This window comes from Ranitomeya variabilis, chromosome 3 (genome assembly GCF_051348905.1).
Source record: "Ranitomeya variabilis isolate aRanVar5 chromosome 3, aRanVar5.hap1, whole genome shotgun sequence".
Classification (NCBI taxonomy): Eukaryota; Metazoa; Chordata; class Amphibia; order Anura; family Dendrobatidae; genus Ranitomeya; species Ranitomeya variabilis.
In genome coordinates, this window is record NC_135234.1 from 732,644,737 (window position 1) to 732,665,978 (window position 21,242).

A 21,242-nucleotide genomic window follows, 5' to 3' on the forward strand; every position below is an offset into this window, starting at 1 on the left:
GGGTAAGAACCCCAGAGGAAGCCAAGGGCAGCCATATGGGGTGTCACACAGCCCAAGCCCGAAATATGGAAATTGTTCATTTCTTCCCAACAAAGGATATTCTACAATACTTCTACATTTATTACGACAGGTCAGACATACTCCAAAATTAACACGGCACTTACCGTCAAAGATAGACATGTTCTTAGATGGTGCTTTAGATGCTCGACCGCTGGAGGGAACATCACTGCTCGTACTTCCTATAATAAAGAAATACATATAAGCATAAAAATATACTATATCATATTTTATCTATCTTCACATCTCTCTATCCATCCATCCAAACAAGTAGAGCACTGTATGTGCCAAGATATATGCAGACATTGAGTATATGAAATATTAACTGCATTACTACCATATAGACTGTACTTATAAAATTGAGGTACTCCGCGCACAAAGCTGTTTTCAGTTAGTGCTGGATCCTTTCTGCCCTTCACATTTGTAGGCTTACAACCCAGGAGAAACATGTCTGATAAATATTAGGTTTATGGTCAAATCAAAGACAGTTATCCTTGTCGTGGCTGGTGGGCTCTCATGATTTGCTAATTTATGTACAACGTACCTTCCTTTTTATAAGTACAGTCCAAATATCAGTAATGCAGTTTACATTTCTTATATTCAATGTTTCCATGTACTGTACCTTAGCGCTTACAGACGCTGCCATACCCATCCATCACAAGTGCAGCACTGGGATTGCTAAAATACATGCAAACATTGAACAGATGAAATTTGGGCTGCATTACAGGTATATAGAATAAACTCATAAAAATGAGGTACTGCAGGCACAAATTGGCCATTTTTTATGTGTCCACCAGACACGACAAATCATCTCATTACAGATGTGAACCGACCTTGGCAAACTTACTTTCTCTGGGCTAGCGCCTTAAAAGTTAAAAGGTAGGTAGGATCCAGCTCTAATTAAAAACTGCCTTAGACTTGATGTGAGGAGCATGTTTATTTATTTTACCCACTTATATAATGCCATTAATTCCACAGCATTTGTCAGACATCATCATCGCTGTCCCTTCTGAAGCTCATAATCTAGATTCCCTATCAGTATGTCTGGAGTGTGGGAGGAAACCAGAAGAACTCGGATGAAACTCCCTTCAAACACAGGAAGAACATAAAAACTCATTGCAGATTTTGCCCTAGGTAGGATTTGAATCCAGGACCCCAGTGCTGCAAAGCAATGGTGCTAACCACCGAGCCACCGTGCTGCTTAAGCATTGCTCAATACTTATGAGCCGAAATGTTGCATTGCACTTCTTGGGGATTATAAAAAGTCATTTTTTTTTGCACAAAGGATTGGAGTGCTGCCTTCCTTTTTTGGTTATCTATCAGACTCTCTCATATGTATATAATATCTATGTGTCTGTCTATCTATCATTAGATGGATATATCTATTATCTACTTATCTATTCGCCGATCTATCAGAACAGCAACAGAATGGAAAACGGGTGCAAAACATGATAAGACTGTTGACTGAATATAATATATTTAAGAAAGGCAGCGCTACAAATGTTCAGTGTCAAAGATTCTTGACACACCTCATGTGATGTTTCCGCCTTGTCACAAGGGACAGTGAGCACCAATCGGATCCCTCGAACTAGAGGCACTCTAGGCTATCCCTGTCCTCCGGCTTACCCCGGATGGTGGAGAGACCGGGGTCTCATACCTTGCTATGCTTAATCCTTATCTATTCCCTCCCCCCACCCAGGGAGGCGTGAGGCCGAAGTGTATTGGAAAATACTAACCAGACAGACAAGGGTTAGCAGACAGGGATAAAAGGAAACTACATTCATACAGATACACTCACAAAACAAGAAAGTGGGAAAAAGAGGAGGAATAGGAGGCATAAACCAAATAGGAGAGGATAAGGATAAACATGCAAACCAACTCCACACAGCAATCTTCTGAAAAACTCTCCAACCGCCTACTCCAAACACTGAACTTCTCCTTCAACCCCAAACCAGGAAGCAGAACTATCACTGGCAACTACCAGGTGCCAGTGGTGAGCATATGTTAGAGGGGAGTGGTGAAATCAGAACAGCTGAGACCATGCAGAATGGAGAGATTCAGGAGATCAACTGAACTGATTAACCCTTGCAATAGCAGAGCAAAGAAAGGAAAACATTAATGATAAAAGACAGCAACAGCGCCAGCAATCTATGCAGTTTCAATAGTGGAAAATAGACTTTTATCCATAGAGCTGTAGCGGTTCAATGAATGGTGTCTGGTGCTCAGCATAAAAGTGGTTGTCAATAGTAACCTGAAAAAAAAAGAATATGCGGCACTCACCAATTCAATGAATGTGAAAAGTCCTTTATTCCATTTTCAGCGCATAGACATAGTTGCGATGCGCAGGTTACAGAGGAATGCAGGGAGAGGCAGACAGGACGACGGCTGTCTCGCGTAACGACGCTTCAATGGGTCCAGGTATCTATCCTAGAGTGTACGTAGAGAGCACGGTATACATGTACAGTGATTGTTGTCTGTCTTGGTCTTCTAATTAGATGTATTAAAAGTTATATTTTATTTTTTGTATCAAAACAATTTCCGTGTTTTTTTTAGTTTGACTCTCCTGAGAGCCAAACTACCCCACAAGTTGATCACTGGAAAGCTTGTGGATGTCCACTGAATCCACGGGGACACCAAGGACTACCCCTTTGCTAGAGTGACTATAACAATGAACTGTGACACTGAGTCCCATGATGTCGGAGTAGTTAAAGACCTGCGACACTCAGTAATAATAGGGTGGGACTTTAGCTTGTTCTGAGACTTATGGCGAAAGGCGGGGGCACCAAATTACTCAGATGGGAGCCAGTTCAACCATGAAGAATCCCCATCGCAGTCGGAGACGGATGAGTTCCCCCTGTGTATCCTTGCTGGCGACAAGGACGAGATGGTGACCCATGAGGCTGAGATTCCTAATTTGGGGTTTTATTTGGATAATTTTGGGACTGCTGAAATGGAGGAACTTACATTAAAATCGACAAGGTTACTGTTATAAATGGGGTTGCCCAAGAGCTGGGGGCCGACACCAGGTTTCCATATTTCGCAGTAAATGAGGATTTGCTATATCAGTGTCAGGTCACTAAACTGAGAGGGGAAATATTAGATCAGCTGTTAGTACCGGGTCCCTATAAGGGCAGGGTACTAGACCTGGCCCATTCTCATGTCTGACATGGGCATCTGTGCATAGACAAAACCCAGGAGCCGGTACTTCAAAGGTTCTACTGGCCCGAGTGTCATCTCTGGGAGGGCAGGAAAAAAAACATGCTACAGAAAAGGTGGACAGCACGTGATAAGGAAATAAGTGCAGGATAGGAGCTAGGCCGAAAAATAACCTAATACTGAAAGCTCTTACATCGAGCCTATGAAGGTTGTGGGTTGTAATATTCACTTAGGCAGGGTAACAATGGAAATATTTTTTTCTTTACGTTCAGGGTCTTCCAGCAACTCCGGTTAGATGGCCACAATGCAATGCCTCCAGTCAACTAGATGCCAACCCGGGGCCAGTACTTCCATTGCCCCATATCAGGCCATACACACTGTCTCCCAACTTTTGGTTGTCCTACAGTTTTGATATCTCCTGTTGGTATATTCTGCAGTCACAGACCATGCTCCTCCAGATGACCGATACCATGACCGTAGTGCATATATCCAGCTCCCGTCAGTACAACATATAGTACAGTCCCAACTGGGGTTCTCCAAACGTCTTTGTGAGTTCAGTGATGGGCAGTGGAGCAGAGCTGTAATCCACCAGCTAGAGCCATGGTCCCTTGGGCTGATCCTGTAGAGCAGGGATGGGGAACCTCAGGCCCGAGGGCCATTTACCACTGTGTAGACTAAGAAACCACGGGGGGCTGATACAATAGGGAATCAGCAGGTATTCCACAAATTAACAAACAACAACAGAATGACTCATAGGAAACAACTGCTCATTTTCCTGGACGTACTTAAAAAGGAAACAATATGCCTAGCATAATTAAGAATAATTCACCCCAGCACCAGAATGACGATGTGTCGTCAGAGCCCATATTACTGGGAGAGATACTCCCATAAGACAAAAATCTAACATTTTGATCAGTCTGCAAAATAGATATCGGGGGTGTGAAAATGAAATGAAAAAATGAAGATTTCAAACTGATCTTTCTATTAAATAAAGGTAACTACTTGCACATCTAGAATTCAACTTTTCGATGTCAGAGATGTCTATTGCCTTTAAGGCTCCAGCATATAAAGGCCATTGGACAACTGTTATCCTCTACAGATAGGGGGACAGTTTGAAGAAAGTGCCTTTCTGGTGACCAGTGCACAGTCAGGAATATGGTGTCTGATGTGGAGAAACTCAAGTGGTCGCACAGAGCCTGAACATCAACCCTCTAATGCAGGTGTAATGATGAAATGTGATGGTTTTTTTTTGTAAATCATTGAGGCTTTAAAATGTACAGACATTTTTATAGGGTTGCAAGTCGTCCTATAGGGCATCTAATCACGTGACAAATCCGATAATAGTACAGAGGGATAAGATGGTGGGGGAGCGCACCTCCAAAAAGATCCAATTAACTACTTCAGTGAGCCTATAAAAATGTGTTAAATGATGGAATTATTGGAGGATAATACAATCCAGCGCTCCTCTAGGCTCATAGAAATGGATGATCGGTGCTGGGAAAGTGGCATTAATGTAGTCAGCTGCTGAAGAGTACGCAGCATTTATCACTTCAGAGGCTGGTGCATTAGACGCACCCGTCTTGTTGTAATGCGGAGCACACACGCCATAAGAGGGAAAATGAAATGTGCAGCACTTATAAAAATAAAAAATGTTGACAGTGGTCAATAGGTTGGAACTGCAAAAAACAATCATCTATGAAGAATGACTGCGTATGTGCAATATGCCCTCGCCTAAAAATGGATCCCATCCAGAAACTGAGGAGAAGTCCTCCTTCCCATATACCTGCATAAAATGGGGGTCAAAAATGATGTCGAGAAGGCTGAACTTTTAAATTCCTATTTTGCATCTGTGTTCTCTAAGAAAGCAAATGTAACATCAACTGATCTTCATGGTGCCATCGAAGGAATAAAAGAATCCACACAATCCATGAACAAAGAGACGGTGACTGAACGAGTTAGCAGAGGAAATTGTAGAACCACTAGCCAGAATCTTTGAAAAACCCTGGAAAACAGGAGAAGTCTCAGAGGACTGAAGAAGGGCAAACGTTGTCCCTATCTTCAAAAAAGTAAAGAAGACTGAGCCAGGAAACTAAAGGTACCTTCACATGGAGCGACGCTGCAGCGATAGCGACAATGATGTCGATCGCTGCAGCGTCGCTGTTTGATCGCTGGAGAGCTGTCACACAGACCGCTCTCCAGCGACCAACGATGCCGAGGTCCCCGGGTAACCAGGGTAAACATCGGGTTGCTAAGCGCAGGGCCGCGCTTAGTAACCCGATGTTTACCCTAGTTACCAGCGTAAAATGTAAAAAAAAACAAACAGTACATACTTACATGCGTCCCCCGGCATCCGCTTCCTGCACTGTGTGAGCGCCGGCAGTAGCAGGGCACAGCGGTGACGTCACCGCTGTGCTGTGCTTTCACTTTGCGGCGCTCAGTCAGTGTGGGAAGCGGACGCCGGGGGACGCATGTAAGTATGTACTGTTTGTTTTTTTTACATTTTACGCTGGTAACCAGGGTAAACATCTGGTTACTAAGCGCGGCTCTGCGCTTAGTAACCCGATGTTTACCCTGGTTACCAGTGTAAAATATCGCTGGTATCGTTGCTTTTGCTGTCAAACACAACGATACACGGCGATCGGACGACCAAATAAAGTTCTGAACTTTATTCAGCGACCAGCGACATCACAGCAGGATCCTGATCACTGCTGCGTGTCAAACTAAACGATATCGCTAGCCAGGACGCTGCAACGTCACGGATCGCTAGCGATATCGTTACAAAGTCGTTTCGTGTGAAGGTACCTTTAAGGCCAGTGAGCCTTACTTCTATACCAGTAAATATATGTGAACAAATTATTAAACAGGCTGTATGTAAGTACTTGGATAAGAATAGATAATTAACCAGAGCCAGCATGGGATTGTAGAAAACAAATCATGACAGACTAATCTAATTTCCTTCTATGACGGAATCACTGACTGGGTTGATCAGGGAAATGCGGTTGATATAGTATATCTTGACTTCAGGAAAGTATTTAATTAATAAAGTATCTCATACTATCCTGTAGTGTGAATATAAAAATTGATATTTTGAGTGCATATTGAATTATACAGAATACATTCTAACCATGACAGAGTAGCATTGCTGGTCATGCTTTTATAGATAGACAATGCTCCTAGTGACACAATCTTGAGAACTGTTTACCTATTGTCCGAAAGTCTTTATCACAAACAGTTCTATGTTTCTCTATGTTTGTTGTTTGTTATTGTAAAACATGAAGGTTCATTTAACCTCTCTCTGTGGTGGTTTTATCTAATCCTTGCCGGCTTTTATATTCAGGGTTTATAGCCCATCATTTGATGTCTGCCTGGTATCTCTGATTCATCTGATTTTGAAAGCTGGGCACTGGAGGGGTAAGGTGAAACCAGAGTAACTATGTAGTGTAAATCACTATATAAGATCAGAGAAACATGACTGAGATAGAAGTAGAAACTTGGGTACCTGTACTTTCTGTATATGTGTAGAGTGTTGTGATACCTGCATAAGTGTGGACGCCCATGCAGTGTTGTGAATTTCCCACTGGTTCTCTGTCTTGGTGTTGCTTCTCCAATATTCCAGACGGATGATGTTTAAAAGCTCCTTGATGATGATGTGAGTATACTGTATGTAGTTATCTTTATACGTACTTAATCATTATATGTACTTAATCTTTATATGCGCTTAACCTTTGTATGTTAAAATATACAAAAGTAATATCATAATATTCCTTTAATTTTGTCCTTAGAAATAAAATTGCTTTATATCGCAAGTAGTAGCCTTCTTTAAAGCCGTATCCGAACCTTAGTGTTAAAAACTTGGCAATACATATCCTTAATGAAAAAATGACCAAGGATGGGAATGACAAGGGTCCCGGTGAGTACCGTATTCCGGCAGCTGTGCTCTGCTTGTGAGCAGCACATGACGTCCCTGCCATGCGCTGCTTACAAGCATTAAGCAGCTGCTGGCACCGGAGCAGGACGCTGCGAGGGAGCGGAGTGTAATGTTTTGTTTTTTTTTTGTTTTTTTTTCAATCTTTCCTGATGGGGCCATGCATACCAGGAATGGGATGGGACCAATTATAAAAGAATAAGGATGGGACCAATCACACCAGGAACGGGATGGGGCCAATCATACCAGTAACAGGATGGGGCCAATCATACCAGGAACAAGATGGGGCCATGGATACCAGGAACGGGATGGGGCCAATTATAAAAGAATAAGGATGGGACCAATCACACCAGGAACGGGATGGGGCCAATCATACCAGTAACAGGATGGGGCCAATCATACCAGGAACAAGATGGGGCCATGGATACCAGGAACGGGATGGGGCCAATTATAAAAGAATAAGGATGGGACCAATCATACCAGGAACGGGATGGGGCCAATCATACCAGTAACAGGATGGGGCCAATCATACCAGGAACAAGATGGGGCCATGGATACCAGGAACGGGATGGGGCCAATTATAAAAGTAAAAGGATGGGACCAATCATACCAGGAACGGGATGGGGCCAATCATACCAGTAACAGGATGGGGCCAATCATACCAGGAACAAGATGGGGCCATGGATACCAGGAACGGGATGGGGCCAATTATAAAAGTAAAAGGATGGGACCAATCATACCAGGATGGTGCCAATCATACCAGGATAAGGATGGGGCCATGCACACCAGGATAGGGATGAGGGGGCCATGCACACCAGGATAGGGATGAGGGGGCCATGCATACCAGGATTGGGATGAGGAGGCCATGCATACCAGGATAGGGATGAGGGGACCATATATACCAGGATAAGGGATGTTACAGTACATAATTGACCATTTATTTGCTTCAATTATTTTTCCTAATTGATGATGTTACCTAGGGTCTGTCCCTCTAAAGGACGTATACTATTATGCATTATTAGTGCCTAACATTGTTGAGCATGAACATGGCATAATTCTAAATTTTACCTCTGGAGGCGCTGCAGGGAAAATTAACGCATGTTCCTAACAGTTTATAGTTGACTGCATGTGGTCCCATAGGTAAGTAAAGAATTTTAGATCATCATAAAGTTTTTGAGCCCACATTATAGGAAGGTGGGATATATGCTAGACCCTGGGGTTTTTACTGGCGGCATGTATGTCCCGAGGGGTGATCGTCATGTCTCTGGGGTACATGTCCTGCCCTCCTGCTGTGTTGTATACATGCAGGACAATGTATGCTCATATTCATATTCAGGTATTTTTAACAATCGGCCATAAAAAGCAATGATTGAAGGTAAAGAAACCGGATTCCTGAGTACCTCTTCCTCGTCTTGAAGTCCCTCGAGTGGTTGTGCTCTGTCCTCTCCCCCCTCTGGTGCGGCCCCGTCCTCTTCCTCGTGTTGGGGCCGGTACATTGTCTTCGTCTGAATCATTAAACGCCGGTCCTGATGTTCTCTTTTCCCCATCATCATCACTCATATCAATGTCCTCAACCTGAGATCTGTGAGCTCTTGCCCGGTTTATTGCCTAAAACCACAAAGAAGATGCCTGAATTAGCGCACGTTCATCACCCTGTATGCTGCACTTTTTACTAGCATGAAGCTAGAGTCTGTGTTATGCTGCAGAGCTGTATTCACAATTCTGCTGTCTTCAGATCTGAGATCTCTAAGCTTTCCCTGCTGGTTCAATGTCTGCACAGAGTTTTAGTTTTAACGGGGACACACATGCTGAATGAGAAGAGGTTGTCCTAGTAGTGGACAACCCCTATAATTCTATATCCAAAGAGGTGTTCCATGCAAAATCGGTGGGCGTCTGGTGGGACTCCAATTAATCACCAGAGAGCGGAACAGGGGACCCTTGTCCCACATACCTCAAGTTGCAAAACCAAGCCTAGAAGAAGTCTGAACAGAGAGATGGTAGCGCACGCACCCTGCCATTTCACTCCAAGTCTATAGCACTATAGCATGCTGAAAATGGATGGACCTCCCACCAATCTAGCATTTATCACCAAAACACCTTCTCCCCAAAAAAAGAAATAAACGCGTCTGGCTAGAATATCTCCCGAAACTAGAGAACTTATAAAATAAACATCTCAATCAATAATCTACTCAAATTAGGTCTATATAAGACAGAAGCGCTCACCTCTCGAACCTCTTCATCTTCCTCATTTGTGTTCTCTCTTCTGGTCTCCCGAAATTTTCGAACCTTCGAGGCACAATATATAACAGACCCAGGTAAGAGGAACACAATTTTAGGCACAAAATAATAATAATAAAAAAAAAAACCTAAATAAATTGTGGGAATTTTTTAACCAAAATAAAAAACATAAAATAAAATAATAAATGTTATAAAATACCGTAAGAAAGGCATCATATAATACACATCATCGAAGAGTACCACAATGAGGAATCAAACTGCAGACTGGAAAAAATACGGTAATGTACCACATTGTAATACTGCCGGAGGAAGGTATGACTATACTGCACTAATTGCTGACTAGGTCCAATTTCAGCTGGTGAATTAGGAACCTTACTGTCCTACTGCAGGCAGAGCAGAGGGGAGAGGCTCCTGCTGCAGCCAGAAAAAGCAAAGTGTGTGAGGGGGAATAACTAATTTATTGGGACGCAAAGAGAAAGATTTGTTATAAAGGACAAAATAAGATAAAAGGAAAGAATGAGAATAAAGGGAAACTGTCATCTGATCGTTAGTAAACAGAGTGGTAGTAGAGACAGCTTTGTTTCTTATGACAGGGAGCTATTTTGTTGATTTTTTTCCCATTAAACTCTCTAACATTTGTCTCTGTACAAGGAGGATCAGTACAAATAGGCAATCAACACCAACAGTGAATGTCTTCTCCCACCTCCTCATCAATCTTCTCCTCTTCGGCATCAATGTTCCTTTCCTTTAAGAACCGTTGCGTTTTCTCAAGCTGGAATTTTACCAGTTCTTCTATGGCATCTTTTTCTTCTTTATCGACAAACTCTTGCACGGCCTCCCCCATCCCTCGCTCGGTGAGAAGAGAGAGCTGCACATTCTGGGGACAAACACATAATTGTAAAGTAAGTGAAGAGAAATCGGTGCTGAAGTGTTCACGGGCCCCATTTCTTGCATGTAATAGTCATTCTACTCACTGATAACCCCTTTAAAGAGGCCCTATCACCAGGTGAAAAGGATTCAGCTTTTACTCTTTATTTTATTCCCATTGCTCCCCTGAATATTCCGCTTTTTGTGTTTCTTAAATCCGCTTTATGTTTCCAGAGATATGGACCTTTTCATTTAGTGTTAAGCTTTATAGTCTTTTCTAAGGGGGTGTGGCGCACAGAGTAATTATGCAGAGCAGTCTAAAGACACGCCCCAGAGGATCCTGTGAGCCACGCCTCCTTGTAGACACCATAAAAATCAGCAGACAATAAATAAAGATGGAATACTTGGGAGCAGCGGGATTGAAATAAGAGCAAAAACTGGCCACTTCTGACCTAGTGACAGGTCCTCTTTAATATGGATTCTGGTTCCTGACATCCCAAGCAAACAGACGATGTGGTCAGCGAAAGCTTTGTTGTGCGACTATTTAGAAACATGGAACTACATGGCAGTCATTCTATTCACGGTATCAAAATTAGAAAGAGAACAGTCCTACCACCACCCACTCCACCAAAAACTGACTCCCCTTCCACAACCCCAAATCCACAGCTCTGGCGCGATGGAAAACCTTGATAGGGGTTGTCGGTCCTAATGTGCGCTGTAAGAACTCTCCGACGTCAGGAGCAGGCGGTCATGTCCTTGCAAGTATGCAATTTGGATACTCCCGGCCTCATCCTGACCTCGCTGAATACACTTGCAATGAGCCAGGCTGTGCCCATCTACTCGACATGCAAATCACATATTTGTAGTCATGTGTTTGCAAATCCCGTGAGAATCCTCACAGTGCGCAGTGCAATTCTGCAATCATTTAAGTCACAAATTTTACAAATTTGTCAAAATATGTGTGCAAATTGCCTCTTCAGAGAGGAAGAAAACTAAAACGCTAGCGCCACTTATTGGAAGCAGCAACCCTAAAAGTCAATATCAACTCTTTAACAAGCCTTGCAATATCACTTAGGATAAAAGCCAAACCAGAATTTCAATTTGCAGACACGGTGCTTTGGGGTATTGCCCCTCATCAGTGCAAAGTATGAGATCTGATTTAGCTCAGTGAAAGGCACTGCACTGGGGTCTAAGGATTAATGTTTCTCCTTGAGGAGAGTGACAAGCCTAGTCTGGTAGGTTAGCATGAGGATATTTATAAGACAACCATGCTCCTCTGGGAAATTATATATGCAAATGCTCCTCCGGAAAATTAAATATGCAAATCGTTTCCCAGAGGAGCATTGCATGGCTTATAAATCTCCTCACTCTGACATGCCAGGCTTGGCTTGATACTCACCACAAGGAAAGATTTTACCACTTAGATCCCAGTCTAGAGCATCTCACAAAGCCAAATGAAATCTCATACTTTGCACTGATGATGAGCACCACCCCAAAACACCGTGTCTGCCAACTGACATTCTGGTTTGGCTTTTATCTTAAGTCATAATGAATACTCGTTAAAGAGGCGTTATTGACTTAGGATCACTGCTTCTGTCCACTTCCTCTCTGAAGATGCAATTTGCATACTTAATTTCCTAGAGGAACATGTCTTCACACTGACACGCCAGGCATGGCACTCTCCACAAGGAGAAGGGTTACCTTTTAGACCCTATAAATAAGTGAATATACCAATATACAAGTAAGGTTAAGATTACTGGTTTTCTAAAGAGGCATTGGCACATGCATATTCATTTATGCGTGACTCGACGAAAAGTGACAAAAGACGGCGCTCCGGTGTCCCGCGCCCCAGACCGACATGTGCATTGACTAACATAGTGAACGATCTGTGCTACGCTATTCATATACAGGTCAATGAGAGTTAAGGAAATAGTATAACCCAACCAGTATGAATGGCTGAAATGGGAACATATCTTTAACCTTATTTTCTTTCCCAGTTTTCTTGCCATTTTTCATATTAATACACTTTTGGTCCATACAAGGAATCCAAGATCTAGGACTATAGTGTTATCCACATCCACAAAACACACTATTTTTCTCCCACGTGGCTTCCATTCTTTCTCATCTATTATTAAAAACTCAAAAAAATTTTTTTGCTTAAAAATAGTTTCGTTAAAATCTGATGTCTTCCATTTTCATTTCTTTTTAATGGATCCCAGTGGAATTTAAATGGCCAATTATGTTATGCAATAATGCTAAAGAACAGGACATCAACTTGTTCACAGAACGGACACAGTTCCTTTAACGCCTTTCTGAAATCCATCGGACATGGTTATGAATCGGGCTTATACAAGGCGGGTGCCAGCTGTGTCCTACAGCCAGCACACACCACTAACGGTCTGTGCACATGGCACCTTGCAGAAGTATGAACCAGGCTAGTTTTTCAGAAAGGAGAATACTTTAGGACACTTTTTGGCTGTTTTTTTTTTTTTTTAAAAAAAACCTGCAAGCAGAAGCCGCGAGAAGATTGTTTTTTTCATTTTCTTTTTAAACTTGCAAGCAGAAGCCGCCTGAAGATTGATCAGGCCAATTCTTTTAACCAGCTGTCATCTTTGGAAAACTAAAAAAAAAAGTAAAAAAAAAAAAAAAAATCAAAAAAGATTGAACATACGCACATCAAGTCGTTTTTCCATTGCTGTGCTTATGTTCATTCTTTTTAACCTCTGCACTTTTAGCTGTGTTAGGCTTCTTTCATACTTCAGTTGTTTGGTGTCTGTCAGCTCCGACATAGTGACGGATCGTCGGATCCGTCACAGTTGTTGAGAAAACGGTTCTAACGGATCCGTTTTTTTGACGGATCCATTACTTGGGGGTTGTCTGGGAAAAGTATCTACTTTTTGGAGCATGCGCAATTGAAAAATCGGATTGGGGCGACTGATCCGCCGAAATGACGGTCGCGACGGATCCGTCGGCCATTCTATGGAATGGCGGACGCGGCGGATCCGTCGCGAACCGCCATTTCGGCGCAGACAAAAAAACGTTACAATGTCCGTCAATGTCTAGATGACGTCCGCCAAATCTCGACAGATCCGTCGCATGGCGGATGGAACGGACGACCATCCGCCACAATCCGTCGCTAATACATGTCTATGGAAAAATAGCGGATCCGCCCAAAAAAAATGGCGGATCCGCTATTTGAGGAAAATAGCGGATTCAAACTGATGCCAAAAGACTTAAGTGTGAAAGAGGCCTTATGGAACATACTCACCTGAAAAAGAAAAAAAAGATGTTGTGTGATCACATTGCTACAGCAGCGACCGGAGTTGGCTCTGATCCCTGCTGTTTAATAATGAAGACGATGCTATGGACCTGTCAGCAGCATTTAAATCGATGTGATTTTCATTGACATCTTTGAGGGCACACATTGACTCACTTCCCCAGCACCATGATCACAGGAGGGGGCTATAGGGTTACTATGACAGCCAGCAACCTAATGTAGACCCCCAACACCATCTTCAGCTTTGTGCCACTTTCAAGTACAGCCTATGACTTAGCTACATAGGAGACCATGAGCTCACATATAAACAGCAAAATACAATTTTTCCAGTATAGAAAAGTTCAAATCATCCGCATTTGCCTAAACAAAATACAATCAAAATAAACAAATATAGAACCCGAACAGTACAAACAGACAATCCCTGCATATGTTGCGGCTGTTGAACAGTCATGAGACAAGGAGCTGCAGGGACTCGAACATATTTTTCAAGCAAGCTGAAGACACTCGGTTTTGTGAAGAAGAGAATGGCTAATGAAATCAATTATTAAACCTTACATAAGCCAGCACAGATTATGTGACAAAGATGGCGACTATATCCTGGAACAACACCCTGGAAGGAATCTTTGTAATGTGAAGCAGATACTGGACATTGGATTGAATATCATATATGGAGAGGAGTTGGCAAGGACCTATCATAGACTGACACCATTACTATTCAGATGTTGTACTGGACATTGGACTGAATACCATATATGGAGTGGAGTTGGCAAGGACCTATCATAGACTGACACCATTACTATTCAGACGTTGTACTGGACATTGGACTAAATAACATATATGGAATGGAGTTGGCAAGGACCTATCATAGACTGATACCATTACTATTCAGACGTTGTACTGGACATTGGACTAAATAACATATATGGAATGGAGTTGGCAAGGACCTATCATAGACTGACACCATTACTATTCAGACGTTGTACTGGATATTGGACTAAATAACATATATGGAATGGAGTTGGCAAGGACCTATCATAGACTGACACCATTACTATTCAGACGTTGTACTGGACATTGGACTAAATAACATATATGGAATGGAGTTGGCAAGGACCTATCATAGACTGACACCATTACTATTCAGACGTTGTACTGGACATTGGACTAAATAACATATATGGAGTGGAGTTGGCAAGGATCTATCAGAGACTGACACCATTACTATTCAGAAGTTGTACAACACCCACTTCCTGCCTGTTACAAGATTCTTTGTTTTAAGAATAAAGTTCACTTGTGTGCCAGCCTTTGCCGAGGAAGGAGCATACATACGACTCTGTGTCTCTCTTTTAAGCATGAACTTGGCTCATAGTTTGGTCAGGAACAGGCAATCACAAAAGGTTTCACTTTAGGAGATCACCCCAACAAGTTAGCACCCAAGCATGGCGGATAACACCTTATCTCAGCACGTTCACTCATCACTAATTAAATGGAATCTTAACTACAAGATTATTCATTGTTTCTCCCATTCATAACATTCAATGTAAGCAATAAAAACAAACTAAAAAAAATATATATTGGAGGAATTGTTCTTTTTTTTTCCACCATTTAAACCCACTTGAAATTTTTTTCCCGTTTCTTAGTGCAGTGTATGGTTTTATTATTAAGCTTGTCATTGCCATAATATCCAATTAGCACCTGCGATCTCACTGCAAGAGGAAAGGCTGGGTGCCGGAGTAATAGAGGGGGTCACATAACCAAGCCGAAACGCTAATGTGTAATAGTCATTATTGGTACCCGTAATTTCTCTGCTTGGTTTGAACAGTCATCTTCTGCTGCCAGTTTCCGTTTAATTTCTAAATTTATAATATATCAAGAAAAAAAAAAAGAAAAGACAAAGTCATTTTCCTGAATGAGCAGCAGATACTTAGAACATTCTTCCTGTGGGCGGAAAAACGACAGTGCGTGAATTTACATGTCAGGGGTCAGTATATATTGAAGCTAAGACAAAAAAAAGGAAATAATAGAGGTGGGTGCGAGATGGCCGGCATCGCCTATGTCTGCTGTCTGCTCTGTCTCTATGTTCTTAGTGAAGCTGTCTCCATGGTTTGTGAACCCAGCGTCGCTGCATTTCAAGCAATTACTCATCGGTCTGGAAATAAAAAACAAATCTCAAAAACCCTCTGTCTGAAGAATTTTCCATTATTCTCCAACGTAGCCTTGACTGGAGATGTCCGACAGTGGACACTTATGGTACCGAATGCAGATCCAACTGAGTGTAGTCATTGCAGACACGGAACATAGACGCAGGGTGCAGGCCCCCTAGTGCCACGTGCTCTGACAAAGACATCAAGGCATTTTCAGTCCAAGAATAGATATTGGCTAGTGAGTACAGCTCTGGAGTATAATACAGGATGCAAATCAGGATCAGTAATGTAATGTATGTACACAGTGACTGCACCAGCAGAATTGTGAGTGCAGCTCTGGAGTATAATACAGGATGCAAATCAGGATCAGTAATGTAATGTATGTACACAGTGACTGCACCAGCAGAATAGTGAGTGCAGCTCTGGAGTATAATACAGGATGCAAATCAGGATCAGTAATGTAATGTATGTACACAGTGACTGCACCAGCAGAATTGTGAGTGCAGCTCTGGAGTATAATACAGGATGCAAATCAGGATCAGTAATGTAATGTATGTACACAGTGACTGCACCAGCAGAATAGTGAGTGCAGCTCTGGAGTATAATACAGGATGCAAATCAGGATCAGTAATGTAATGTATGTACACAGTGACTGCACCAGCAGAATAGTGAGTGCAGCTCTGGAGTACAATACAGGATGTAACTCAGGATCAGTAATGTAATGTATGTACACAGTGACTGCACCAGCAGAATAGTGAGTGCAGCTCTGGGGTATAATACAGGATGGAACTCAGGATCAGTAATGTAATGTATGTACACAGTGACTGCACCAGCAGAATAGTGAGTGCAGCTCTGGAGTATAATACAGGATGGAACTCAGGATCAGTAATGTAATGTATGTACACAGTGACTGCACCAGCAGAATAGTGAGTGCAGCTCTGGAGTATAATACAGGATGTAACTCAGGATCAGTAATGTAATGTATGTACACAGTGACTGCACTAGCAGAATACATAGTGAGTGCAGCTCTGGAGTATAATACAGGATGTAACTCAAGATCAGTACAGGATCAGGAATGTAATGTATGTACACAGTGACTGGACCAGCAGAATAGTGAGTGCAGCTCTGGGGTATAATACAGGATGTAACTCAGGATCAGTAATGTAATGTATGTACACAGTGACTGCACCAGCAGAATACATAGTGAGTGTAGCTCTGGAGTATAATACAGGATGTAACTCAGGATCAGTACAGGATCAGTAATGTAAAGTATGTACACAGTGACTGCACCAGCAGAATACATAGTGAGTGTAGCTCTGGAGTATAATACAGGATGTAACTCAGGATCAGTACAGGATCAGTAATGTAAAGTATGAACCCAGTGACAGCACCAGCAGAATAGTGAGTGCAGCTCTGGGGTATAATACAGGATGTAACTCAGGATCAGTACAGGATCAGTAATGTAAAGTCTGTACACAGTGACTATACCAGCAGAATAGTGAGTGCAGCTCTGGAGCATAATACAGGATGTAACTCAGGATCAGTACAGGATCAGTAATGTAATGTATGTACACAGTGACTATACCAGCAGAATAGTGAGTGCAGCTCTGGAGCATTATACAGGATGTAAATCAGGATCAGTACAGGATCAGTAATGTAATGTATGTATACAGTGACTATACCAGCAGAATAGTCAGTGCAGCTCTGGAGTATAATACAGGATGTAACTCAGGATCAGTAATGTAATGTATGTACACAGTGACTGTACCAGCAGAATAGTGAGTGCAGCTCTGGAGTATAATACAGGATGTAACTCAGGATCTGTAATGTAATGTATGTACACAGTGACTGCACCAGCAGAATAGTGAGTGCAGCTCTGGAGTATAATACAGGATGTAACTCAGGATCAGTAATGTAATGTATGTACACAGTGACTATACCAGCAGAATAGTCAGTGCAGCTCTGGAGCATAATACAGGATGTAACTCAGGATCAGTACAGGATCTATAGTAATGTAATGTATGTACACAGTGACTATACCAGCAGAATAGTGAGTGCAGCTCTGGAGTATAATACAGGATGTAACTCAGGATCAGTACAGGATCAGTAATGTAATGTATGTATACATTGACTGCACCAGAATACTGAGGGTGTCAATCGGCCTAGTGGGTCTGAGGTACAAAGAGTGGGCAGATGGTCATTGTAGCCAGGCTGGATATTTCCTATTTACTATATGGTGGAAGGGGGAGTTGGGGACACACAGAATTTAAAATGCAATGTGATTGCCTCTAAATTAACCAATGGTTCAGTCACAGACCAGCAATTTTAATATTATAATTTAAGCCGTCCTGGAAACCTGAGCCCAGGACCAGGAGTATAAAAAGATGGGTTACACAACAGTAAGGTGATCACATGTGAGGGTCGGCCTGAGCTGCTTCTGATCCATATTTCATTTCTCCTTCCCTCTAGGAAACAGAAGAATAACTTTAGGTGTAAACATTTAGGTATTTGTGTTTTTCTCAGTTTTTATTTCAGAATTGTTTTGCATATTTGTGTTTTGTTTTATTTTTCTCTTTGTCACACATGTGGATCTGGGATTCACTGTGCCACAGGAAATGCTTACCTAGGAGGGACGTGACTAAGTGGCTATGTCACTACACAGTTGTCGGGTGACTCAGGACCAGGGGCTCCTTCACTGTCCCTAACACTAGGGGGCGCCCTAGCTCGCCCTGCTCCTCAGGATACTTCAGGTGGCGAAGATGCCAGGGCCTCCACCCTTGCCTTATCTCCTAAGTGAGCCCTTTGTCTGTTCTCTTCCCCCACCCAGGGAAGAGGGCAGCTACTGTGCACAGTAGTACACCAACATGACAAACAAGGTTGCAGAGACAAGGGATAACAGAAAACTCCAGGCATACAAAATATTCACTCACATATAACGGAGGAATGCACCGGGGTGTGAAGGTAGGAGAATAAAACAAAATAGAGAATAAGAAATTACCACGCATACAAACCAAACCACCATCACAGATAACTCCTCCAACTCTCCTTCTCATATGTGCTCCTCTCCCACCGATAGCCATGCAGCAAATGCTAACTCTGACAAGGATTAGTAACAGAGCCCAGATTATAAAGGGAAAAGGAGTGGCTAAAAGAGCAGAGCTGAGCACAGGGATTTCCAACATTGCTGATTAACCCCTGTTCTGCCAGAAGAAATAAACACATTTAAAATGAAGAAGTGCTTCTTCTCATATCCGCAGTAGGAGCAATAAGAAGCTACGGTCTTCTGGCTCCACACTATCGCGGTAACCCCGTGACAGGCTACCCTTTTTACGCTAGAGGTCCTAATGGTGGAGATAGGCTTGAGCTTCAGGTAGCTGCCAGGTACCACTCTTAGGCAATCCCTAGTACCGCAGCTGCTAACCCCCGAGGTCAGGATCGCAGACATGAACACGGGCTCGGAGTGACTGGCAGGATACGAATCGGACAATTTTCAGACAAAACTGAATCTGGGTCACTGGGCAGAACAGTCACTAACTTGGAGTCACCGGCAGGGCAGGATTTGGACACTGAAACAGGCTCCAATAGTATGGACTCTGGAATACTAACCAAGATAGACACTTGTGCTGGTTTAAAGAGGTTTTCTGATGAACAAAGTTCATTTTAATCAATAGTTAATAGTAATAATTTCCACAATTGGATGTGTCTAATAAATGTTGCTGCTGTGTGCTGTATAATGGCCATGTCTGACTGTGCAGGGACATGGTCTGATCATACCACATCTCGTGGACAGGGGAGGACAGAAAAGAGTATACAGACATTACAGCATGGAATCGCAAATAATTCTTTCTTTGAGGTAAAACATTTTTAAAAAACAACCAGGGAAATGTTTATCTCAGAAAAAGAATCAGCTGCGATTCCACATTTAGGCTATGTCCGCACGTTGAGTATTTGCAGAAATTTCTGCAAGGTTTCTGCGTCTTTTGGCTGCAAAAACGCGCATTTTGTCGTGATTCTGCTGCATTTGTTTATGTGTTTTTTGCATGCGTTTTTGTACAGCAATGAAGGCTTTTTTGAACACATTTCTGCATGGAAAAAAACAGAAAAGAAACAAAGAAAACGCATCAAAAACGCACTGTGTGCACATAACCTTAACCTTACAATATTATCAATAATTTTTAAACACATCCAATTGTGCAAATTCTTAATATTCCAAGATGTATTGATTAAAATCACCTTTAAAATTAACTTTGTTCATGGGAAAACCTCTATAAGCAGCGCAGGAAGGGTTTCAAGTTCAGGTACCGTCGGAGTGACGAGGTTCAGGCACTGCCGATGCGGCTTCAGGCTCAGGTACCGCTGGAGTGGCTTTAGATTCAGGTACCGCCAGAGCGGCTTTTGGTTCAAGTACTGCAAGAGCGGCTTCAGCTTTGGGTACCGCCAGAGCGGCTTCAAGTTCGGGTACCGCCAGAGCGGCTTCAGGTTTGGGTACCGCCAGAGCGGCTTCAGGTTCGGGTACCGCCAGAGCAGCTTCAGGTTTGGGTACCGCCAGAGCGGCTTCAGGTTCGGGTACCGCCAGAGCAGCTTCAGGAATCGGGAACCACCGGAGCGGCTTCAGGTTTGGGTACTGCCGGAGTGGCTTCAGGGATCAGGTACCGCCGGAGCGGCTTCAGGTTGGGTACCGAGGAGTGGCTTCAGGCTCAGGTACCGCAAAAATGGCTTCAGGGATCAGGTACCGCCGGAGCGGCTTCAGGTTTGGGTACCGCAGGAGCGGCTTCAGGCTCAGGTACCGCCAGAATGGCTTCAGGGATCAGGCATTGCCGGAGCGAGTGGCATCAGGCATCACTGAAGTGGCTTCAAGGTTCAGGACCACACAACACGGGATACAGGAATAGGCTAGACTCCTACAACATACAGGGACCTGGCAACTCACTAGCTGCACAACACTACTAAATCGAGAAGGTTGCTCAGGCACCTTCCTACTGGAGTGTGTGCCTTATATACTTGATGCCTCCCAGTCAGGAGACCTGTGCGGCGAACACAGGCTTAAGAGAACCACGGCAGGCAACCAAGACACCACCGTGAGGCAAGGATGTCAGCGTCTGTGCCGGGAGGAGCTAGGGGGAACACGTAGGGATGCCGGCATTAGAGTTACACTCTTCTTATACCTTCTCTTGTAAGCACTGTACTTTAATAAGTTTGGTTCTTGAACGTTCTAAAGAATCCAAATACTTAACCTTTCATAGAGTGTGTGGCCCTTTTATTTGTCAGACAGAGGGAATCATCACCCCATGTGTTTGGCCAGTGTTGGGCTGTGTCGGGGTGCGATTTAAGCTCACTTTGTAGCCTATAACAGAGGCCGAGTGCTGGATTGATTGAAAGTAGATAAATTAACCCTTGCAGATGCACCCCCACGTCACGTGCTATGTGAGACCCCCTTCGTGGTTATACAAACAAAACAAAAAAAACAAAAACATTTTAACACCTACAACATAAAATAATCACATTGGATAAAAATCATTAGTTATTTTTTTTCTTTTTTACATCCATGCCATAAACTAGCCATTTGTGATGTTTCATA

At 42.9% G+C, this 21,242-nt stretch overlaps 1 protein-coding gene across 2 annotated transcripts in view; it reads right to left on the minus strand.

Annotated features, from left to right (window-relative positions):
• Positions 1-21,242, minus strand: part of MRE11 (MRE11 double strand break repair nuclease) — a 295,853-nt gene that overhangs the window by 121,161 nt on the left and 153,450 nt on the right. For both annotated transcript variants that reach the window (XM_077298437.1, XM_077298438.1), the window contains 4 exons: positions 10,080-10,253; positions 9,362-9,424; positions 8,539-8,746; positions 165-239 (listed from right to left, as the gene is read on the minus strand). In XM_077298437.1, the coding sequence (XP_077154552.1) occupies positions 165-239; positions 8,539-8,746; positions 9,362-9,424; positions 10,080-10,253 (520 nt within the window). The remainder of the gene's footprint in view (positions 1-164; positions 240-8,538; positions 8,747-9,361; positions 9,425-10,079; positions 10,254-21,242) is intronic.